At 41.4% G+C, this 17,213-nt stretch overlaps 1 protein-coding gene across 4 annotated transcripts in view; it reads left to right on the forward strand.

Moving 5' to 3' along the window:
• The window catches only part of pnpla6 (patatin-like phospholipase domain containing 6), a 33,776-nt gene that overhangs the window by 12,075 nt on the left and 4,488 nt on the right, over window positions 1–17,213 (forward strand). For 2 of the 4 annotated variants that reach the window (XM_073471113.1, XM_073471121.1), the window contains exons 11-33: window positions 153–233; window positions 574–709; window positions 904–978; window positions 2,001–2,101; window positions 2,636–2,815; window positions 3,955–4,032; window positions 4,249–4,454; window positions 4,746–4,877; window positions 5,027–5,150; window positions 5,647–5,760; window positions 5,836–5,911; window positions 6,007–6,156; window positions 6,304–6,367; window positions 6,627–6,795; window positions 6,907–7,089; window positions 7,533–7,651; window positions 8,439–8,595; window positions 8,799–8,915; window positions 9,054–9,123; window positions 12,020–12,136; window positions 14,569–14,685; window positions 16,530–16,678; window positions 16,827–16,979. In XM_073471113.1, coding sequence (XP_073327214.1) covers window positions 153–233; window positions 574–709; window positions 904–978; window positions 2,001–2,101; window positions 2,636–2,815; window positions 3,955–4,032; window positions 4,249–4,454; window positions 4,746–4,877; window positions 5,027–5,150; window positions 5,647–5,760; window positions 5,836–5,911; window positions 6,007–6,156; window positions 6,304–6,367; window positions 6,627–6,795; window positions 6,907–7,089; window positions 7,533–7,651; window positions 8,439–8,595; window positions 8,799–8,915; window positions 9,054–9,123; window positions 12,020–12,136; window positions 14,569–14,685; window positions 16,530–16,678; window positions 16,827–16,979 — 2,868 coding nt within the window. The remainder of the gene's footprint in view (window positions 1–152; window positions 234–573; window positions 710–903; window positions 979–2,000; window positions 2,102–2,635; window positions 2,816–3,954; window positions 4,033–4,248; window positions 4,455–4,745; window positions 4,878–5,026; window positions 5,151–5,646; window positions 5,761–5,835; window positions 5,912–6,006; window positions 6,157–6,303; window positions 6,368–6,626; window positions 6,796–6,906; window positions 7,090–7,532; window positions 7,652–8,438; window positions 8,596–8,798; window positions 8,916–9,053; window positions 9,124–12,019; window positions 12,137–14,568; window positions 14,686–16,529; window positions 16,679–16,826; window positions 16,980–17,213) is intronic. The other 2 variants (XM_073471129.1, XM_073471136.1) reach the window with 1 other exon arrangement.

Raw genomic sequence — 17,213 nt, forward strand, 5'->3', positions numbered from 1 at the left:
TTTATTTATATATCGTATATACAATGTGAGTGTGTCTGTGAGTTCTGTTTTGCTCTACCGTATAGTTTTCTGAAATATATACACCCATGAAGTAATCAGTTTGTGTTTGATGTATCAAATTACTCACTTCCTGTTGGTTTGTCTCTGTTCAGATTATCATGGTTCGTCTCCAAAGAGTAACAGTCCTCGCCCTGCACAACTACCTGGGGCTCACCAATGAGCTCTTTAGCCATGTAAGTTGATCACACACACACACACACACACACACACACACACACACACACACACACAGACGTCCAGACACACACACACACAGACACACACAACACACAGTGAACCAGACAGTCCCTTGCAAACATCTGGGGGTGATGTGGTTTGGCATTTATCAGGAATTCTGCATCATTAGCCCAGTACACATCCTGTTTTTATTAAGATCTGAGTCACCAAATGTTAATGCTGTGTCTCTCTATCCACTCTACCCCCATCTTACACAAACAATCTCAAAAACAATCTCACACACACACTCACAAATGAACACAAATGTACATCTTTCCATTTGCATTTGTCCTGTAGGAAATGCAGCCCTCACGTCTGCCACCTCCCTCCCCTCACCCGACTCGCACCAGTCCCATCCGCCATGGCAAGCGCTTCGGCAGCCTGACGGTGCCTGAGGAGCACCGGGAAGCTGCCATTAAGGGCGAAGCTGCAGGTAGGGAGCTAGAAAGACTGAGGCAGGATGATTGAATGTTGTTTGTAAATGAATAACTCAGAGCTCAAGTCACTCTAAGAGGTTGAGAAAATGCATCTTATTACTTTCTGTCTAGACTCTCCATCTTCCTCCAGTGATAGTTTTGTGTTTGGGTTCTTGTTACATTCTGCGTCTGTGCTTTACTGTATGTACAGGAGGGGAACAAGGGAAGGATGGCACAACAGTGCCAACTCTGAGCAGGACCATCTCCATGCCAGTGGACATTGCTGGTGAGGGATTTATCTCTTGTTGAGAAATAACGTTTTCTTAATGTTATTTTGTTTTACCAATTATCAGGGTGAGCTTTATTTTAGCGATGTGCTATTCTGAAAAAGTACTTGCATTGAAACATTGTTGAGGAGAAGAGTCAGATTGGAAACGAACACAAGACGTTTCAGCACACGTGCCCTAAAACCACCCACCTGAGCTCTTCTGACGTCTGTCTACAATACGGAACATGTAACTGATCTTTGGGCATGTTCACACCAGTCATAATAAAAGCATTTATTCAAGTAATTGACACATTTAATGTGCTTCTCTTGCATGAACAGTTATCAGCCTCACTGTAGCTGCAGGCTCTCTGTGCTCTTTCGAATAAAGCACAGTGCAGTTAGAAAGACAAGCCAATCTTCAGGTAGGGGCACGTTGGCACAGACAGATTTATGGCTATGATGACAGAGGTTGACACGTGATAGCCAGCAGTGAAGGCATGCCACGGAGGCCTGGTATGACACAATGAAGTGAGGGCAAACTGCAGTCTGTTTACTTACTTCTATTTACTCATGTGTTTGTGACAATTAAGGCAAAGAAGTTCCAGAGATTTGATTTGTTTTGATCCTGTCAAACTCTTTGCCCCTGTGCCCAAAATCACTGTAGCCTCAGAATGAAAGGTGATTCAAACGGAGTATTTTTAGTCATTTGTTTTTTTTACATGGTACATTCCTTCTCTTGCTTATACTCTAATAATTGAACACAGGTGTGTCTCAGAAAGTCTCACAGGAAAATCCCCCTAGCTTCAACAAACTTTTTTATCTTTTTAAAAGACATTTATTTTATCCTTTTAAGACTCATCCTCACAGTATAGTTGCAACATGTTGTTTCTTTTCTGGATTATGAAAACTGATTTGAATTATAGACTGATGATTATGCTTTTTAAAACATGCTACACATTTAACCACTTGCACCCTATTTATTTGTTTAGTTCATGCATTATAATCTCTCAGAGTTGACATTATCAGTGTTTTGTCTGCAGGTATCCAGAAAAGCCTGAGATCAGACTTTGACATGGCATACGAGAGGGGGCGGATCTCCGTCTCTGCAGAGGACGGCAACACTCCTCCTACTTTTACTCGGGTCAGTACGCTGCCCACTCTTGAGACACACATGAGATAAATGTGACTTAATTCACATACAGTTGGGTAGTTGCACTACGATCTATAATGGTGTTTGAGAACAAAGAAGTTCACTGTAGGACATGATTAACAACAAGTAACCCAAGTGCCACAAATATTTAAAATGAAGTCTCTAAGGATTATTAATGAGTATCAATGAGTTGTTGCTGGAAATTATCTATCAATAATGTAATCACATGGACGAAGAAGAATCTTCTTTGCTCTCTACTGTGTGATATTAAAGTATTTCTATTGTTCCAAAACCCAATATCATATATAATATATAGTTTTGAACACGTAAACGTGATGTTTATTGTTTGAAAAAAACAAAAACAGCAACCTATATGATATTATCTGACACCAGATTTTAAGATAAAGTCTTAATCATGTCATCATGAAAATTCTTAGTTTTTTGTAGGAGCAGATCTCCTATCTTAATAGGAGGAAGGAGCCTCATCAAACATTTTCTTATATGTACATATGTGTATCATAACAGTCTATATCCCAGGACCAGCGGGAGAGGAAGGTGACAGTAGATGAGGTTCCCTCAGGGATCTATCTGTATCCAGAGGAAGAGTCCGGAGTGGACAACATTTTCACACCTGTATCAAATCGATCCAGTGCTGCTCTGTTTGAGGAAGCTCAGAAAGAAGTCCTCAAACTGATGAAGATTGAGGTTTGTTGACATTTTTTCCAGTAGGCCACTGACACTTCTGAGAAGAGACGAAATCCCTGGACGGAATTTCCTCGTGTTCTCATCAAGAAAACTGTTTCTTTTGTTTTTGTGATCAATGAAAACCATGTGTAAAGAACAGAGTACATTTATCACACTGCCTACAAAACTGAGAGAACAAATACTATAATAGAAAATGACAGTAAGATAAAGTAAGGTGTAATTTCAAGTCATTTACATTTACTCACTTCTTCAGCCTCAAAAACGAAAAAATGTGTCAGCCCAATTCTTGGTGGTTGTGACTATAGTACTAGATGCTTTCTCTAACATGTCAAACAGTGTTATCAAATATGTTTCCATCATATTACATTAGTATTTTGTTCTGTTTTCAGCTGAAGAGGTCAATCTTTAGCAAGTACTGCAGGATCTAAACATGCTGTTAGTGCAGTGCTCTCCCAATTATGCCATATACTGTAGGACCAATTTAGAAATAATAACAGGCTCATTACATTATTCTTTTCTTTTCTCATTGCATGAATGAACACATTGTTGCGAAATCACCCCTGAGCATCTGCTGACAGATTACAATGTCAAAAGGGGGTCAGTCAGCAGAGGAGCTGTGCCCAGTACATACTGTAGATGAGGGGAGGGAAGGCTGCACTGTCAAGCCACAGTAAACTAAATGCTGAGAGATGAGCTGTTCCTGTGTGTTTGGTAAATAAGCTATAAAAACCACGGTGACAAACCAGAGTTCAGCCGACCTGGATACTAACTGTAACATGTTGTATTGGTCATTTAGAAAATCCAGCTCAATTTCTCTGTGCCACAAGTACGCAGATTAAATTCTAACTCAGATTTGAGCCCAAAGAATAAATCAGCTACTAAGGTTGTGTGTAGGCATTTGATGGAATATGTTGTAAACCCTTCAAACAAGTATTGCTAGACCTTATATTTCAAAACATGATGTTGGAGCTACTAGATCAAACCATAATAGATGAAATTAGTGTTGCAGAATCACGGCAGCTTGAGAAAGAGTAGAATGAAGACATTTCATCCACATTTCTCCACCACTGTGCCTCACTTTTATCACTGCTTGGCTTGATTTTTTTCTGGCTTTCCTTTTTTTTTTTTTTTATCTCCAGGACCCATCCTTGTTAAATGGAAGAGTGACTCTGCACCATGCAAAAGCTGGAGCTGTCTTAGCCAGACAGGGGGACCAGGTACTTGAAAAAAACCTAAAATGGACTTATCTTTCTTCCTTTAGCTGCATTGTAGTAGGAGCAAGTATAGTATTCAAATATAGTAAGTATTGTAGCTGAGTCACTGCAACAACACCAACAACAACAATTCAAATGTGTCAGACAATACAGCACAATACAATTTATTTTTATCCTCCCCTGTTTCTGTGTTCTCTCTTCCTCTTTTCACTCTTTTAGGACGTGAGTCTGCACTTTGTCCTATCTGGTTGTCTTCATGTCTACCAGCGCATGATTAACAAGCAGGACGCAGTCTGTTTATTTGTGACCCACCCGGGGGAGATGGTAGGCCAGCTCGCTGTGCTCACGGGAGAACCCCTCATCTTCACCATCAAGGCCGTCCGAGACTGCACTTACCTCAAGATCTCAAAGTCTGATTTCTACGAGTGAGTCGATCGTCTTTTTGCAGTCCAAAGTTTTTTCAGTCCACTTTCAGCAAACATAGCTTTATTGAATTTGCACTAATTACTAAAGCAAAAATTATATGTCTAACAATGAGTTCACAAAGTCTTTGAAGTTTGAATTTCATGTTGAAGCTTTCTATTCAGACTTTCTGAGCTTTGATTATTGCTGGAACCATTCAGTTTTGCTATGAACCATCTGCTTACAAGCAATATGAATACTGTCCCACCACTGTTGCTCAAGTCTGTGCCTTTGCTGTGTGCTGCCCCCTGCAGGATCATGAGGGAGCAACCCAGTGTGGTGCTGAGTGCGGCTCACACGGTGGCCATCCGCATGTCCCCTTTTGTCAGGCAGATGGACTTTGCCATCGACTGGATGGCTGTGGAGGCTGGCAGAGCCCTCTACAGGTACTCCACTTCAGCTATTTTTTGAATAAACATACAGACAAATATTTAGCAAACCTTACTTGGTCATTTCCTCCGTGTATTCATTGAAAGTTTATTTGTAATGGCTACTTCAGTAGTTGTGTGGGTTTTTTTTCTCTATACATCTACAGACAGGACGACCAGTCAGACTGCACCTACATTGTTCTGAATGGACGTCTGCGTTCAGTCATACGTAAGGCGAATGGCAAGAAAGAACTAGTGGGGGAATACGGCAGAGGAGACCTCATTGGAGTGGTGAGAAACAGAATGTGTTCCCCTCGGCCACAGTATCATTCTGCCTGTGTTTAAAATCTATCAAAAAACAAATATGGAGCCGAAAAAATGAATAAATTGTGGTTATTTTGTTGGGTTTTTGTTGCAAATTCATTGTAATGCGGTATATATTTATTTTATCCCGCTTTTTTCTAAGAAATCTTTTATATACTAGATTAGTAGTTGAAACAGACTTACAGAACAGAGTATACTGAGCACTTTCAATATTTTTTGCACCATTTTGACTAAAATGTTGATCAATTATTTATCGTTTACCTTCTTGCCATAGCTATACACAGGAGACAGTTAAAAATATAAATAATATAATATTAAAATAAAATAAAATAAATACATATCAGGTGCCCATGGAACAAGTGTAATGAAATATTTTTGTCTAGAAATTACACCTATACACTAATAATTTTTTGTTTTTGCAGTTAAATTCAGAAACATCTCAAAGTTTTGCTTCGTACTTTAGGTGGAGGCTTTGACCAAGCAGCCGAGAGCCACCACCGTCCACGCTGTGAGAGACACAGAGCTGGTCAAACTGCCCGAGGGAACACTCAACAACATCAAAAGACGATATCCTCAGGTCAGTGACGACATCTTGATCTGGTTGTGCTTGTGTATGCAGTTGAAATGGTGCTGATGTTTGATGTCTGTTCAGGTGGTGACGAGGCTGATCCACTTATTAGGCCAAAAGATTCTGGGAAACCTGCAGCAGGGTCGCGGGCCGTTCTCAGGTGAGGTCATGTTAATAAGCATTTTATGTGCACCTGAACATACTGATGCGTTTTAACATACAGTATACTTATAGACTGTCTGATCTTGTCTTCAGGTTCACCCCTGAGTCTGCCCAGTATGGCAACCAGTGCCGATGTCACCAACCCCGCCAGCAATCTCTCCACTGTGGCAGTCCTGCCTATATGTGATGAGGTGCCGATCAACGCGTTCAACCTGGAGCTCAGCCATGCCCTCAGTGCCATCGGTAGGACCACAAATGTTTTATTTGTTCCCAACAGCCCTTTTTATATCTGGGATTGCTGGGTTATGCCAGAAATAAACATTACAGCACCTAAAAATTCAACTTTCCTGTTTTTTGTCTTTATGTATTTCCTCTGTTTGACACTTGCAGGGCCCACTCTGCTATTAACCAGTGACATAATCAGAGAGCGACTGGGTGCTTCTGCTTTGGACAGGTCAGTCTAGCAACCACAAAAACATCTCAGTTCTTTGTCTTATTTTAAACATCGTCACGAAAGCTTTCCAACTGCACCATTGTTTCATTATCTTGTTTCCTCATTTCCTGATACCACCAAAGCCTTTTATCATTACATTATTATGTTTCAGTAACCCCAGTCACTTTTCTTTCCTCTCAATCCCTGTAGGTTTATTTTTTTTGGTGAATTAAAACCCTCTTTCATATCCTCATGCCTGCTTTTCTCCTGTACCCATCAGTATCCATGAGTACCGTCTGTCTGGCTGGCTGGCCCAGCAGGAGGACATCAATCGGATTGTCCTTTACCAGACTGACAACAGCATGACCCCGTGGACTCAGCGCTGCATCCGCCAGGCTGACTGCATCCTCATCGTCGGCCTGGGGGACCAGGAGCCTGCTCTGGGAGAGGTATGTGTGTGACAGAAGAGGAAGGAAAATTTCAGCCACTACAAATAAGTACATTTACTCTCATTGTCTCTTTTCTGACTCTTGTCTCCCTCCTCCTCTCTTCCCTTCCAGTTGGAGCAGATGCTGGAGAACACAGCAGTTCGGGCTCTGAAGCAGCTGGTCCTCCTGCATAAAGAGGATGGGCCGGGCCCATCAAGGACGGTCGAGTGGCTCAACATGCGTAGCTGGTGCTCCGGGCATCTGCACCTCAAGTGTCCCCGCAGGGTCTTCTCCAGACGCAGCCCCAGCAAACTGGTAGGAAGCAAACTATCATTTCTAGCAATTTAATTGTTATAGTTATGTATATTACATATGCACTGTATTATGGTATACTACACTAGCTAGAATCAGGCAATCTAGTGGACATTGAAATTGAATACCTTATTTATACTCCTCCCCAAATTTTCATCTTTTCTGGTGGTACTTGTTGGTGGTCAATCAAGGGTCTAAGGACAGAGGGTACATTGTACAGATTGTAAGGCCAACTGAGGCATATTGATTTGTGAATTTGGGCTACATTAATAAATTTAACTTGACTTAAATGTAAACTAAAAACACAGTTATGTCATGATGGTCTGGTAAATCACTGGAACTTCAATGTGGAAAATGTCCAAGAAAACTGGTCTTATGTTGCAAAATGTTAATCAGAAGGTGAAGTGTTTGATGTATTTTCATGTGTATCTTCCTTGTCTGTGCAGAGGGAGGTGTATGAGAAGGTGTTTGAGAAAACGGCGGACAGGCACAGTGATTTCTCTCGGCTGGCCCGAGTCCTGACTGGAAACAGCATCGCTCTGGTGCTTGGAGGAGGTGGAGCCAGGTGAGCCACAACTATCAGTACTGACATGTAGAGAGCAGTGTGTGTCTTACAAATCTTAGTGTTTTGAAATATTGGCAATGGAGTCTGCCCACCTGACGGGAATATTGTGTAATCTGTCAGCAACCCTCAACTTCTCTTTGTGATGTCACAATAAGACTTATTCCAATGTTTCCTCTTCTGTTTTGCTGAAACTGAATTCTAATGATAGTGTACCTGACAGGATGCAAATATTAAGCACTTTCTTTATTTGAATATTCAATTCTGGGTTAATCATTCATAATATATGAAATATGTTGGACGTTTTTCCAATAGAAAACCGTTTTAACCACTGATGTGATCAACGTTCGATGCAAAATCAGAGTAGACTACATTAGGAGTTAAAAGAACAGATAAACACCAAGTTTCTTGAATAATAAACTACAATAACTCAAAATAATGTCTTTATTTCATTCGCTATTTAATAACTGGCCCAACAAAATCCACCTCATTTTGAGGAAAGTAAATGGCTAAAATTTAATAATATTGTAATTTTTAAATTTCATTTTTTTTAACACATTTTCTCATGCCAGTATTTTCTATTTCATTTTGATATATTTGATAAGCAAGTATTTGTAACGTGTAAGAAGACACTTTTTGATCTATTTGTGCCCACCTGTGATTGTCGGGTTCACTATTTTACAATTCATTTTTAACCGGTTAAATTTTTAACATCACTTAATCGATTAATGAGTAATCAGTCAGTAACATCCCCAGTACCTGACTTTTGTCAAACATGTTTGTCATGCAGAGGCTGCTCTCATGTGGGCGTGATCAAAGCTATGGAGGAAGCGGGGATTCCTATTGACATAGTGGGTGGGACCTCAATCGGCTCATTCATCGGTGCACTATACGCTGAGGAGAGGAGTGCCGTCAGAACCAAACAGAGAGCCAGAGAGTGGTCCAAGGTGCAGCACACATCTCTATCCACTATTCAGTCATCCTTGTTTTGCTCATTTGTCTAAGATTAATTTTTTTATGTTTGCACTTAAAATGGAAAATGTTTAATGTACCCTGCAGCCAATAATTCAACTTTCTTTAATGTATTAAAAGGGGAATGCCCGATAACTGACGAGAAACAAAAACCAAAAGACTTTTTGTTGTTCAACAGGCAATGAACTCAGTTTTTAAAACAGTCCTGGACCTGACCTATCCCATCACCTCCATGTTCTCCGGTTCTGCCTTCAACACCAGCATCTATAAAGTGTTCCAGGACAAGCAAGCTGAGGTGAGGGATTTTTTCAAAGATGATTTGTTTTCCACTGCAGTAAGCTCTGCCAGGAAACAAGAAGGTCATGCTTTTGAATCAGTCTCTGTGAAAACAATAATGCGGTTTATGACTCCGTAATACTCTCTGTGTCCTCAGGACCTGTGGCTGCCATACTTTAATGTCACCACTGACATCACAGCTTCAGCCATGCGTGTTCACCAGGATGGTAAGTGATAGCTGAGCACACTGCAGGGGCCCAGCACCCATCTCCGTCAGATTGCTATTGTGATAAAGACTGAAGACAGCACTTTTGTACAATACAGTCCTTTTCGATGTCATTTATTTGATATCTGTAGATCAAAAACAAACAAAAACAAACATGCACAGATACAAAGACATACAATATAAATGGCATGAGTAATTGCTTACGTCTTTCTTAACATTTAACAAAACTCAGTCAATAATCCTGCTCTGAATGACCAAGAACGAATGTGTGAAATTGGCAATGACATCATTTCATGTCTCGAAAGTAATTAAACGTTGAGTGACGCCCGCAGCAGTCAGTCAAAGGTAAAATGGCACAGGAACTAAAGCTTTATTACCTAAGTGAATATATCGACATGTTGTTGCACTCTCTAGAGTTCAGAAGTGACTTTAGGCAGTGTAGCATTTTTTATACAACAGCTCTATAAATTTGTATCAGAAGGCACAACTTGGAGTGTAACACAAAGATTTAACTGGCTTGTGTATCATCTAGAGTGACTGAACTGCCTGCCCCTCAGATTTATGGTTTGAGGCAAGTTTACTCCAAACTACATTGAAGCTGGTGCGTTCTCAAACTGGCGATACAGTTACTACAACAGCCTTGAAAGTCTCGCAAGTTCCTTACAACAAGTTGTGAATATGTTACGATGAGTATATTTGAATGGAAAATTGAATTTATATCACATTATGGCCAAATGCAAGCAAGAATATGATAAAGAGTGGGTGAAATGGAAGTGGCAATTCCTCATATAGTATATTATACCATCCAAGTATCCATGAAATGCATCCCTTCATTTTAGTCGTGAACCCTCTATTTTGCCTCTACAAACATGCCAGTTTCAATCTGGTTTGGAGTGAGCCCCATCGCCAGGGGCTTAGAAAGAGTCAGAGATTTCACATGTACAAAAGAAAACACAGTGTAGCGGTTTATATGCTTGTGTCTGTTTTAGCTCATATGAAGGCAAATGTTTCCTTTTGACTTGGATTAAAAAATGCACCATCACTAACATTAGCTAAAGTAGATTTAGCCTGGAAGGACCTCCAACCAACCCCACAAATCCAGTGTGTTTTCCAGCCCTTTTCTAAGGCAAGTGAATTTGAAGTGTAATTACTGTAATACGACCTTGTAATTATAGTATCGTGCATCCAATTAAGGCATTATTGCAGAATTGAATTACAACATTTCAGGCTGATTACTGGATTTGAGGGGTTTGCAGGGAAACACTGAATGTTTGCATCTTGGCATGTGTATGAACTAACTGCTGGAGCAAAGCCTTTTTCTCTCTCTGTGTCATTGTTCCCATCATCTGCCTCTGTTAATTTACTGTAATAGATTCTTTCTTTCTTTCTTTCTTTTTTCTGTCTTTCTTTCTTTCTTTCTTTTTTCTGTCTTTCTTTGTCTCTTTCTTTGTCTCTTTCTTTCTTTCTTTCTTTCTTTCTTTCTTTTTCTTAATGTTTCTAAATCTTGATGTTATTTTCTGTCTCTATTAAACTTCTCGTCTTTATCCTTCTTAACTTCTTTGTTTCATACCCTAATTGATCAAAGCTGTAGCTTTCTCATCATTTTCTTGTCCATCACATGTGATTATGCCCTGTATCTACAGTATATCTCCTTTATGTCAGGTCTTTCTGTACATAGAGAGACATCACAGAGCTGCCCATCTGTAGGTTACTCTTTAGACAAAATAACCTGTGTAGTCGCTGACCCCGAAATGCTGATTCCCCTCCCACGTCCATGTCAACGTGTAGGATCCAGAACACTCCACCTTTTCTTTCCCTCCTCCTTGCTCCTTAATGACATCCCATCTTCTCTCACTGCTTTACCTCCATTCTGCGCTTCCTGTAGTTTTTTCTGGTGTGCTTCTGTTAGATATCACTATGGTAGTGCTATTATGTCACTTTGGCTCCTGGCATAGAAACAAAAGAGAAATTGTCAGCCATTTTGGTGGTTTGGGGTTGCATTACAGCTTTTGGTTTTATCCAGTGAGAAGAACAGAGATCTGAAACTAAGCACCAATCTTTCCTTTCTTTCATTCTACAGTTTGGAGAATGTAGTTTAACGCCCAACACCTTTTCTAGAAATGGTGGTGGTCTCTCTCTCTCTCTCTCTCTCTCTCTCTCCCTCTCCCCCTTCCGCCCACCTTGCTTGTCAGACCAGACATCTAACAGCGCTAATACTATTTTTTTTTTAATTTGCTCAATGAACTCATGAAACAAACCTTCAGGTTACAAAGGTGACTTACACACATCTGGTGTCATACATCTTACATATTTGTTGTCATTCATATAACATACTGGCTTAAGTGAAATATAGCCTTAATTCTTGTTGTTGTTGTTGTTGTTGTTGTCGGTGTTGTTGTTGTTTGTAGCACATTCACAAAATTTTATTGGGTGTATATTTTGGTTTCCACCTGTCATAATTCTAAACAAAGTCTATAATGCTTCCTTTATTAGCCCTCGACTAGTTTAATCTAATTGGCAGTAGAGTTGTCCCTTTTATCTCAAATTGGCCTCATACTAGAATTTACTACAACTTCAGAATGAGTAAATATTGTTGACATCCTCTCTGTCTTGCTATTGGCAGCTTCGTACACTCTTCTTCTGTATGTTGCGGGCATTTCTTTCTCTTTCCTTCCTATTTTCTCTTTTTTTCCAGCATTCCTCTCCCTCTCTCTCTCTCTCTCTCTCCCTCTCCCTCTCTCCCTCTCTCTCTCTCTCGCTCTCCCTCTCTCTCTCTCTCTCTCGCTCTCTCTGTCTTTCTCTCTCTCTCTCGCTCTCTCTCTCTCTTTTCCATCTGTGACGTGGAGTCCGGCCCATATTTGATGTGTTCCTCCTTCTCCATCTCCATTTCCCGACAGGTTGCGTCTGGCGCTATGTTAGAGCCAGCGCCTCCTACACCCCCTATTTACCTCCCCTGTGCGACCCCAAGGATGGCCACTTGCTTGTGGATGGTTGCTATGTTAACAATGTCCCAGGTCAGATTTTAAACACCCGCTCACCAAAACCTCCTCCTCCCATCCCTAAGTTGACAATCAACCACTCGGCTACCCTCTCCCTCCTCTTGCCCTCCCAAGATCTCACTCGTAACTAACCCCAGGTGGACACTGGGAGCCCATGGTTTGGAAGGAAAGACTAAATCTATATATATATATCTTAGGATTGATCTGATCAGTGCCTCATCTTTCTCTGAATAACGACCAATACGACATATCATTCTCTCTGATTGGCATTTGTTTCACACACAAGCACACACACACACACACAGAGCACACTTTCTCCAGTTGGCTTGGGGCCTGAATTTAATTGCTGATCTTAACTGTCTTATCAGACGTGAGGGTTTTCCCACGCATGTCGGGAAATCTATTGGTGCGTTCAGACCAAATGTGGAGAGAATATTCGCCTTGCGTTGCACGCCCAAAGTTTGATCGCAGGATTATTACTTTTTATTTGCGTTACTCACGTGGCACAGCGTCTGAATGACTGCTGCTTCCAGTGCTAACTGGGGCAGACCAGTGCTCAGTCCTCAGCTGCAAAGTACCTGTCCATCCATCTCCGGTGAGTGGCAGTTTCTTTATAGGTGTGAAAAATCTACAAATAGTAACTGTGACCAGCGAGTAGACATAGATTGAATTCATCTGTTTTACCACATCGGTATGAACCCAAAACAAAGACATTTCGCTGTGATCTGACTGTAATAAATGGAACCAGAGGACACAGAAATAACAACATCATAATGCCGCCGCAACTTTTGAAATGCTTGTTCCTTGAAAGCATTCTGATCAATCAGGACTATGCTGTGCTGAGACCTGTCTTGGCGTCAGCCAAGTTAACGTCATGACGTCAATGTGAATGTCGACACCGGTAGGCTTTCGCACACAGCGTCACATGAAATCCTTGCCAGGTGCAAATACATGCAAATTTGTGCCTATTCACGTCTTTTCATTGACTTTGTATTTAATGTAGATGCGTGAATAATTCCCCTCGAGTTTGGTCTGAATGCCCCTTATGAGTCATAGTGAGATGCATGATGGTCTGGCTTCTACTGCCCCCCTATATTTGCTAAATTTCCCCTTCTCTTTCATATCTATAAAGTTCTGGATGTTGCTTGCATCACAGACGTCTTCACGCACCTCACAGATATTCACTTGCAGGTGGCTCAGCTTGACTGGCGTAATTGATTGGTTTGGATTCAGCTTGGTTAGACCAGACCAGATAGTGTTGAAGTGGAGATAGTGAAGGGCTGCACCATATAAACATTGCATCTGTCTGTTGTTGTCGTTGTGGATCATTGTGCGTTCCGTCGGGCCTAAACACGTCTGTCCGTTGGACTGAATTGCAGCTCGTTTTCCTTGAGGAGGTCCATGTGCTTCTGTTTCATTTCAATCACGTCTACCTACAGGACCATGTTCAGCCTCTCCTACACAGCACCTGTCCTCTCCCCTGGCTTTGCTTGCTTCTATGTGCATGCCAGTGTTAGACACCGTGAGCCAATCTATATATTTCTCATGAATATATATTGATTGCATGTATTACTTGCTTTGTTTTTCTTTTCTTTTTTCGAATTATGCAAGAATATGTGTTCTGGATCCTGCTGTTGCCCAATCGTAGCTCCTGAACAAACTGAACAAAGCCCTTAAGTAACAATAAGTATAGAGAAACAAATGGAAAGCTGTAGGTGGTAATAATGCCTCTAAAGTCATATGTCAGTAAGATAAGTCTGCCTCAACATTCACATATACTCCATGCACAGTTGCACCCCTCGCTTTCTCTGCGGTGCTCCTTATCCTTCCAACCCATGCAGCACCCGGCCTGCTCTTGCCCCCTGCTGGCACTGTGCTGGACTGCAAGACCGGGCAGGCTGGGTGCTTCCCTGCCATGTTCACGGTGAAGGATCTCCAAACACTGTCACAACGCCTGCAGCTGCTGTTTTTCTGACATGTATCAACTAAAGTAGTTAGTCAATTACGATTTCTTCAGTCGCTTCTCTTCACATTATTATGATTGGTTTCAGCTTTAATATACGGCACATCTGGAATTCGTAGGAACTTCAAAAAGGTGCAAATTCATATGATCACAGGCTATAAAGCGCTGTTGTTGGGACACGGTTTGGAGATCCACACAGCCTTGGTGCTCTGTGATGGTTGCCATTTCCTTTTTTACCTTACGCACAAGTCACACAGGGTCTCTGTGCAAGGTAATGAGGTTAGCAGTGGTGTACACCAGAGTCTAAAGGTAGACAGAACCACAGTCCTAGCCTTTGCAGGGATCGGCTACCTTCCTTTGTCCGAACTCCCTCTGGTGTTTGGACTGCGGTCTGCGTCAACACTAACCTGAAACGTATAGCAAACATTATTGAGATGTTATCCCCCCTCCTCCCTCCTCCCTCCTTCCCTCCCTGGTGTGTCAGGCTCTCTGTGGCGCTATGTGCGAGCGAGCATGACCCTCTCGGGGTATCTGCCGCCTCTCTGCGACCCCAAAGATGGCAACTTGCTAATGGACGGTGGCTACATCAACAACCTGCCAGGCAAGTAGAGGTGGTACTTCCCCCCCACCCACCCACTACCACCAACACACAATCCTCAATGTCCATCAAACTCCTGTCCCCCAGAGGAGGGGGGAGGTGGAGTGAGGGACGAGGATGATTATAATGAGGGGTTTTAATCAAGTTGTTTATAGGCTGGGTAAGTATACAGAGGTGGGCTTGTCGTAATGCTGATGGAGGGGAGTCAGGGAGTACTGAGGGAGTGTGCTGACTTTTCCCTGTCTGAATAGTGAGCCCGTTTAGACCATCAATTTGATTAATTGACTCCTAACAATAAAACCTTTTTCAAAAAAAGATAAAAACTGAGATCAGTGAGAAAACAAACTTTATCAGACCCTGAAATTATTCTATATCACTAGATGGGGAAAAGTCAGAATTTATATTTGTATTGAGAGTGGATTGATGTGTATGATGAAAAGGTTTCACCTCAACTAAGAAATACCACATTGTGAAGGGGAATGTGGTGTTTCTCTGTCGAACAGCCTGGTGTCACAAAGGTGTAGGATTAAAAATGAAGGAGGGATTACCTCTAGTATCAACAACTTCCTGAAATTAAAACCAAAGTGTGATTTTCCATATTTTTTAAATGCCATAAGACACCAGTCTGCTTTGATATTCAAGTCTGGTTCCCTTCATGTTTAAATGAGCACTTTTCTGTCGGGCTGGGCGTCAATTCAATATGATTGTTTATTTACTTTCAACAGACTCAAACAGTGGTGATATGATCATGTCACATTAATCATTCTGGCATCAGCTAAACTAATTTGCAACTATGAGGACTTCAGCCTTATGTTTTGCATAATTGATATCAGAAAATGTATTTCTTCATATTGTGATAATAGTCACAACCATATTGCCCAGCCTTGCATTTTATGCTCATTGTACTGAAGCTTTATTTAAAAAACTGTCTTTGCTTCCATTTTGATCAGAAGAAAAATAAATGGAGTCTGTTTAGAATGATGGGAGGGGCTGTTTTTTGTTTTTTTGTCTGTGGACCATTAAATACATCCTCATTACCTGGAAGCATTTTAAAAATGCACCAATGTTTTTAGAATTTGCAGATGAAAACTCCCCCGAATCTGTCTCTGTGGTGTAGTTCCATAAATGAACTCTACTGATGAAACACAGCCATATTTCACAAAGCTCTGGACTGAGCTGTTTGTACACTGTATGGGAATCAAGATCCATCATCTCCCAAGTGATACTTATTCCCAAGCAATGAGGTTTGTGAAATATGGTATTTTCTAGGCCCAAAGATTGATCCAGCTAAAGTGAGCCTTGGAAAATCAAAATCCTTTTTATTTCTGAATTTGGTTATTCTGCTGTGTCCCTAAAGAGTTTGTGGTCCATCAGCTGCATTTATAGTTGTTTTTGGCACACTGGATCAGTCCTTTGGGCTTGTTGGGATATCGTCTTGTTTCTGTCTTTGAATAGGCTCACACCACAAAAATGCTCACCCTCCCCAATGTTTTTTTAACACTAGCAAGCCAATGAGAAAGATCAGGACCTTGGGCCCTGTGCTCGTTGGCCAGGAAAGTAACCATTTTTCTTTTATTATTTCTTTTATTATTTAATTTGAGTGATTTTTGTCACTAATTGGCCAAAAATGCTCTGTCTGACAGGTCCAAAAAAACAGATATTTTTGTGGTGTAAGTCTGTTTCAACCTTGTGGCTCCTAAAATGAAGGTTTAAAGAAATCGATATTATTTTGAAACAAGCTGAATAACACAGGATTTATTGTCTTACCATCTCTGCTGCGGGATTTTGTCGTGCTGTGTTTGTACGTCTGTGTGTGAATGATGGTGTACACGTTACACGTCAAACAGCGGACATTGCGAGGAACATGGGCGCCAGAACAGTCATTGCCATCGATGTGGGTAGCCAAGATGAGACCGACCTCTGTAACTATGGCGACTGCCTGTCTGGCTGGTGGTTGCTGTGGAAACGGATCAATCCCTGGGCAGAGAAAGTAAAGGTACAGTACATAATGGCAGCACAAGGCGCTGGTAACGATTGGTGACTCAGCTGAGTTTTTAAGGCTTTCAATCAATGTTGTATCAGAGAGCTGGAAATGTTTCTGTTGGTGATTTCTGGTAGCGTTCTCAGTCCACTCTCCTCCACAGGTACCAGACATGGCAGAGATCCAGTCTCGACTGGCCTACGTGTCCTGTGTGCGGCAGTTAGAGGTGGTGAAGAAGAGTGCCTACTGTGAGTACATCAGACCACCCATCGACCGCTTCAAGACCATGGACTTCGGCAAGTTTGATGAGATCTATGTGAGTAACATCATGACTGTAGATTGTATTTGTTCGGGTATCTCCAGGGTTTTCAAACATTACACAGATGAAGCACATGAGAGCACTGTTTAAAAGTTTTATAGTCGTGTTAATAGTGTTCAGTGTTAATCACTAAGTGTTCCCACTCTGGCATCGCTATATGTGCAATTATTTCGAAGGCAAAGCCATGTTCAGTTGGATCTGACTCAACTTTTGGTTTAAAGTTATTCTGTG

Source organism: Pagrus major, chromosome 1 (genome assembly GCF_040436345.1).
Source record: "Pagrus major chromosome 1, Pma_NU_1.0".
In the NCBI taxonomy this organism is placed as follows: Eukaryota; Metazoa; Chordata; class Actinopteri; order Spariformes; family Sparidae; genus Pagrus; species Pagrus major.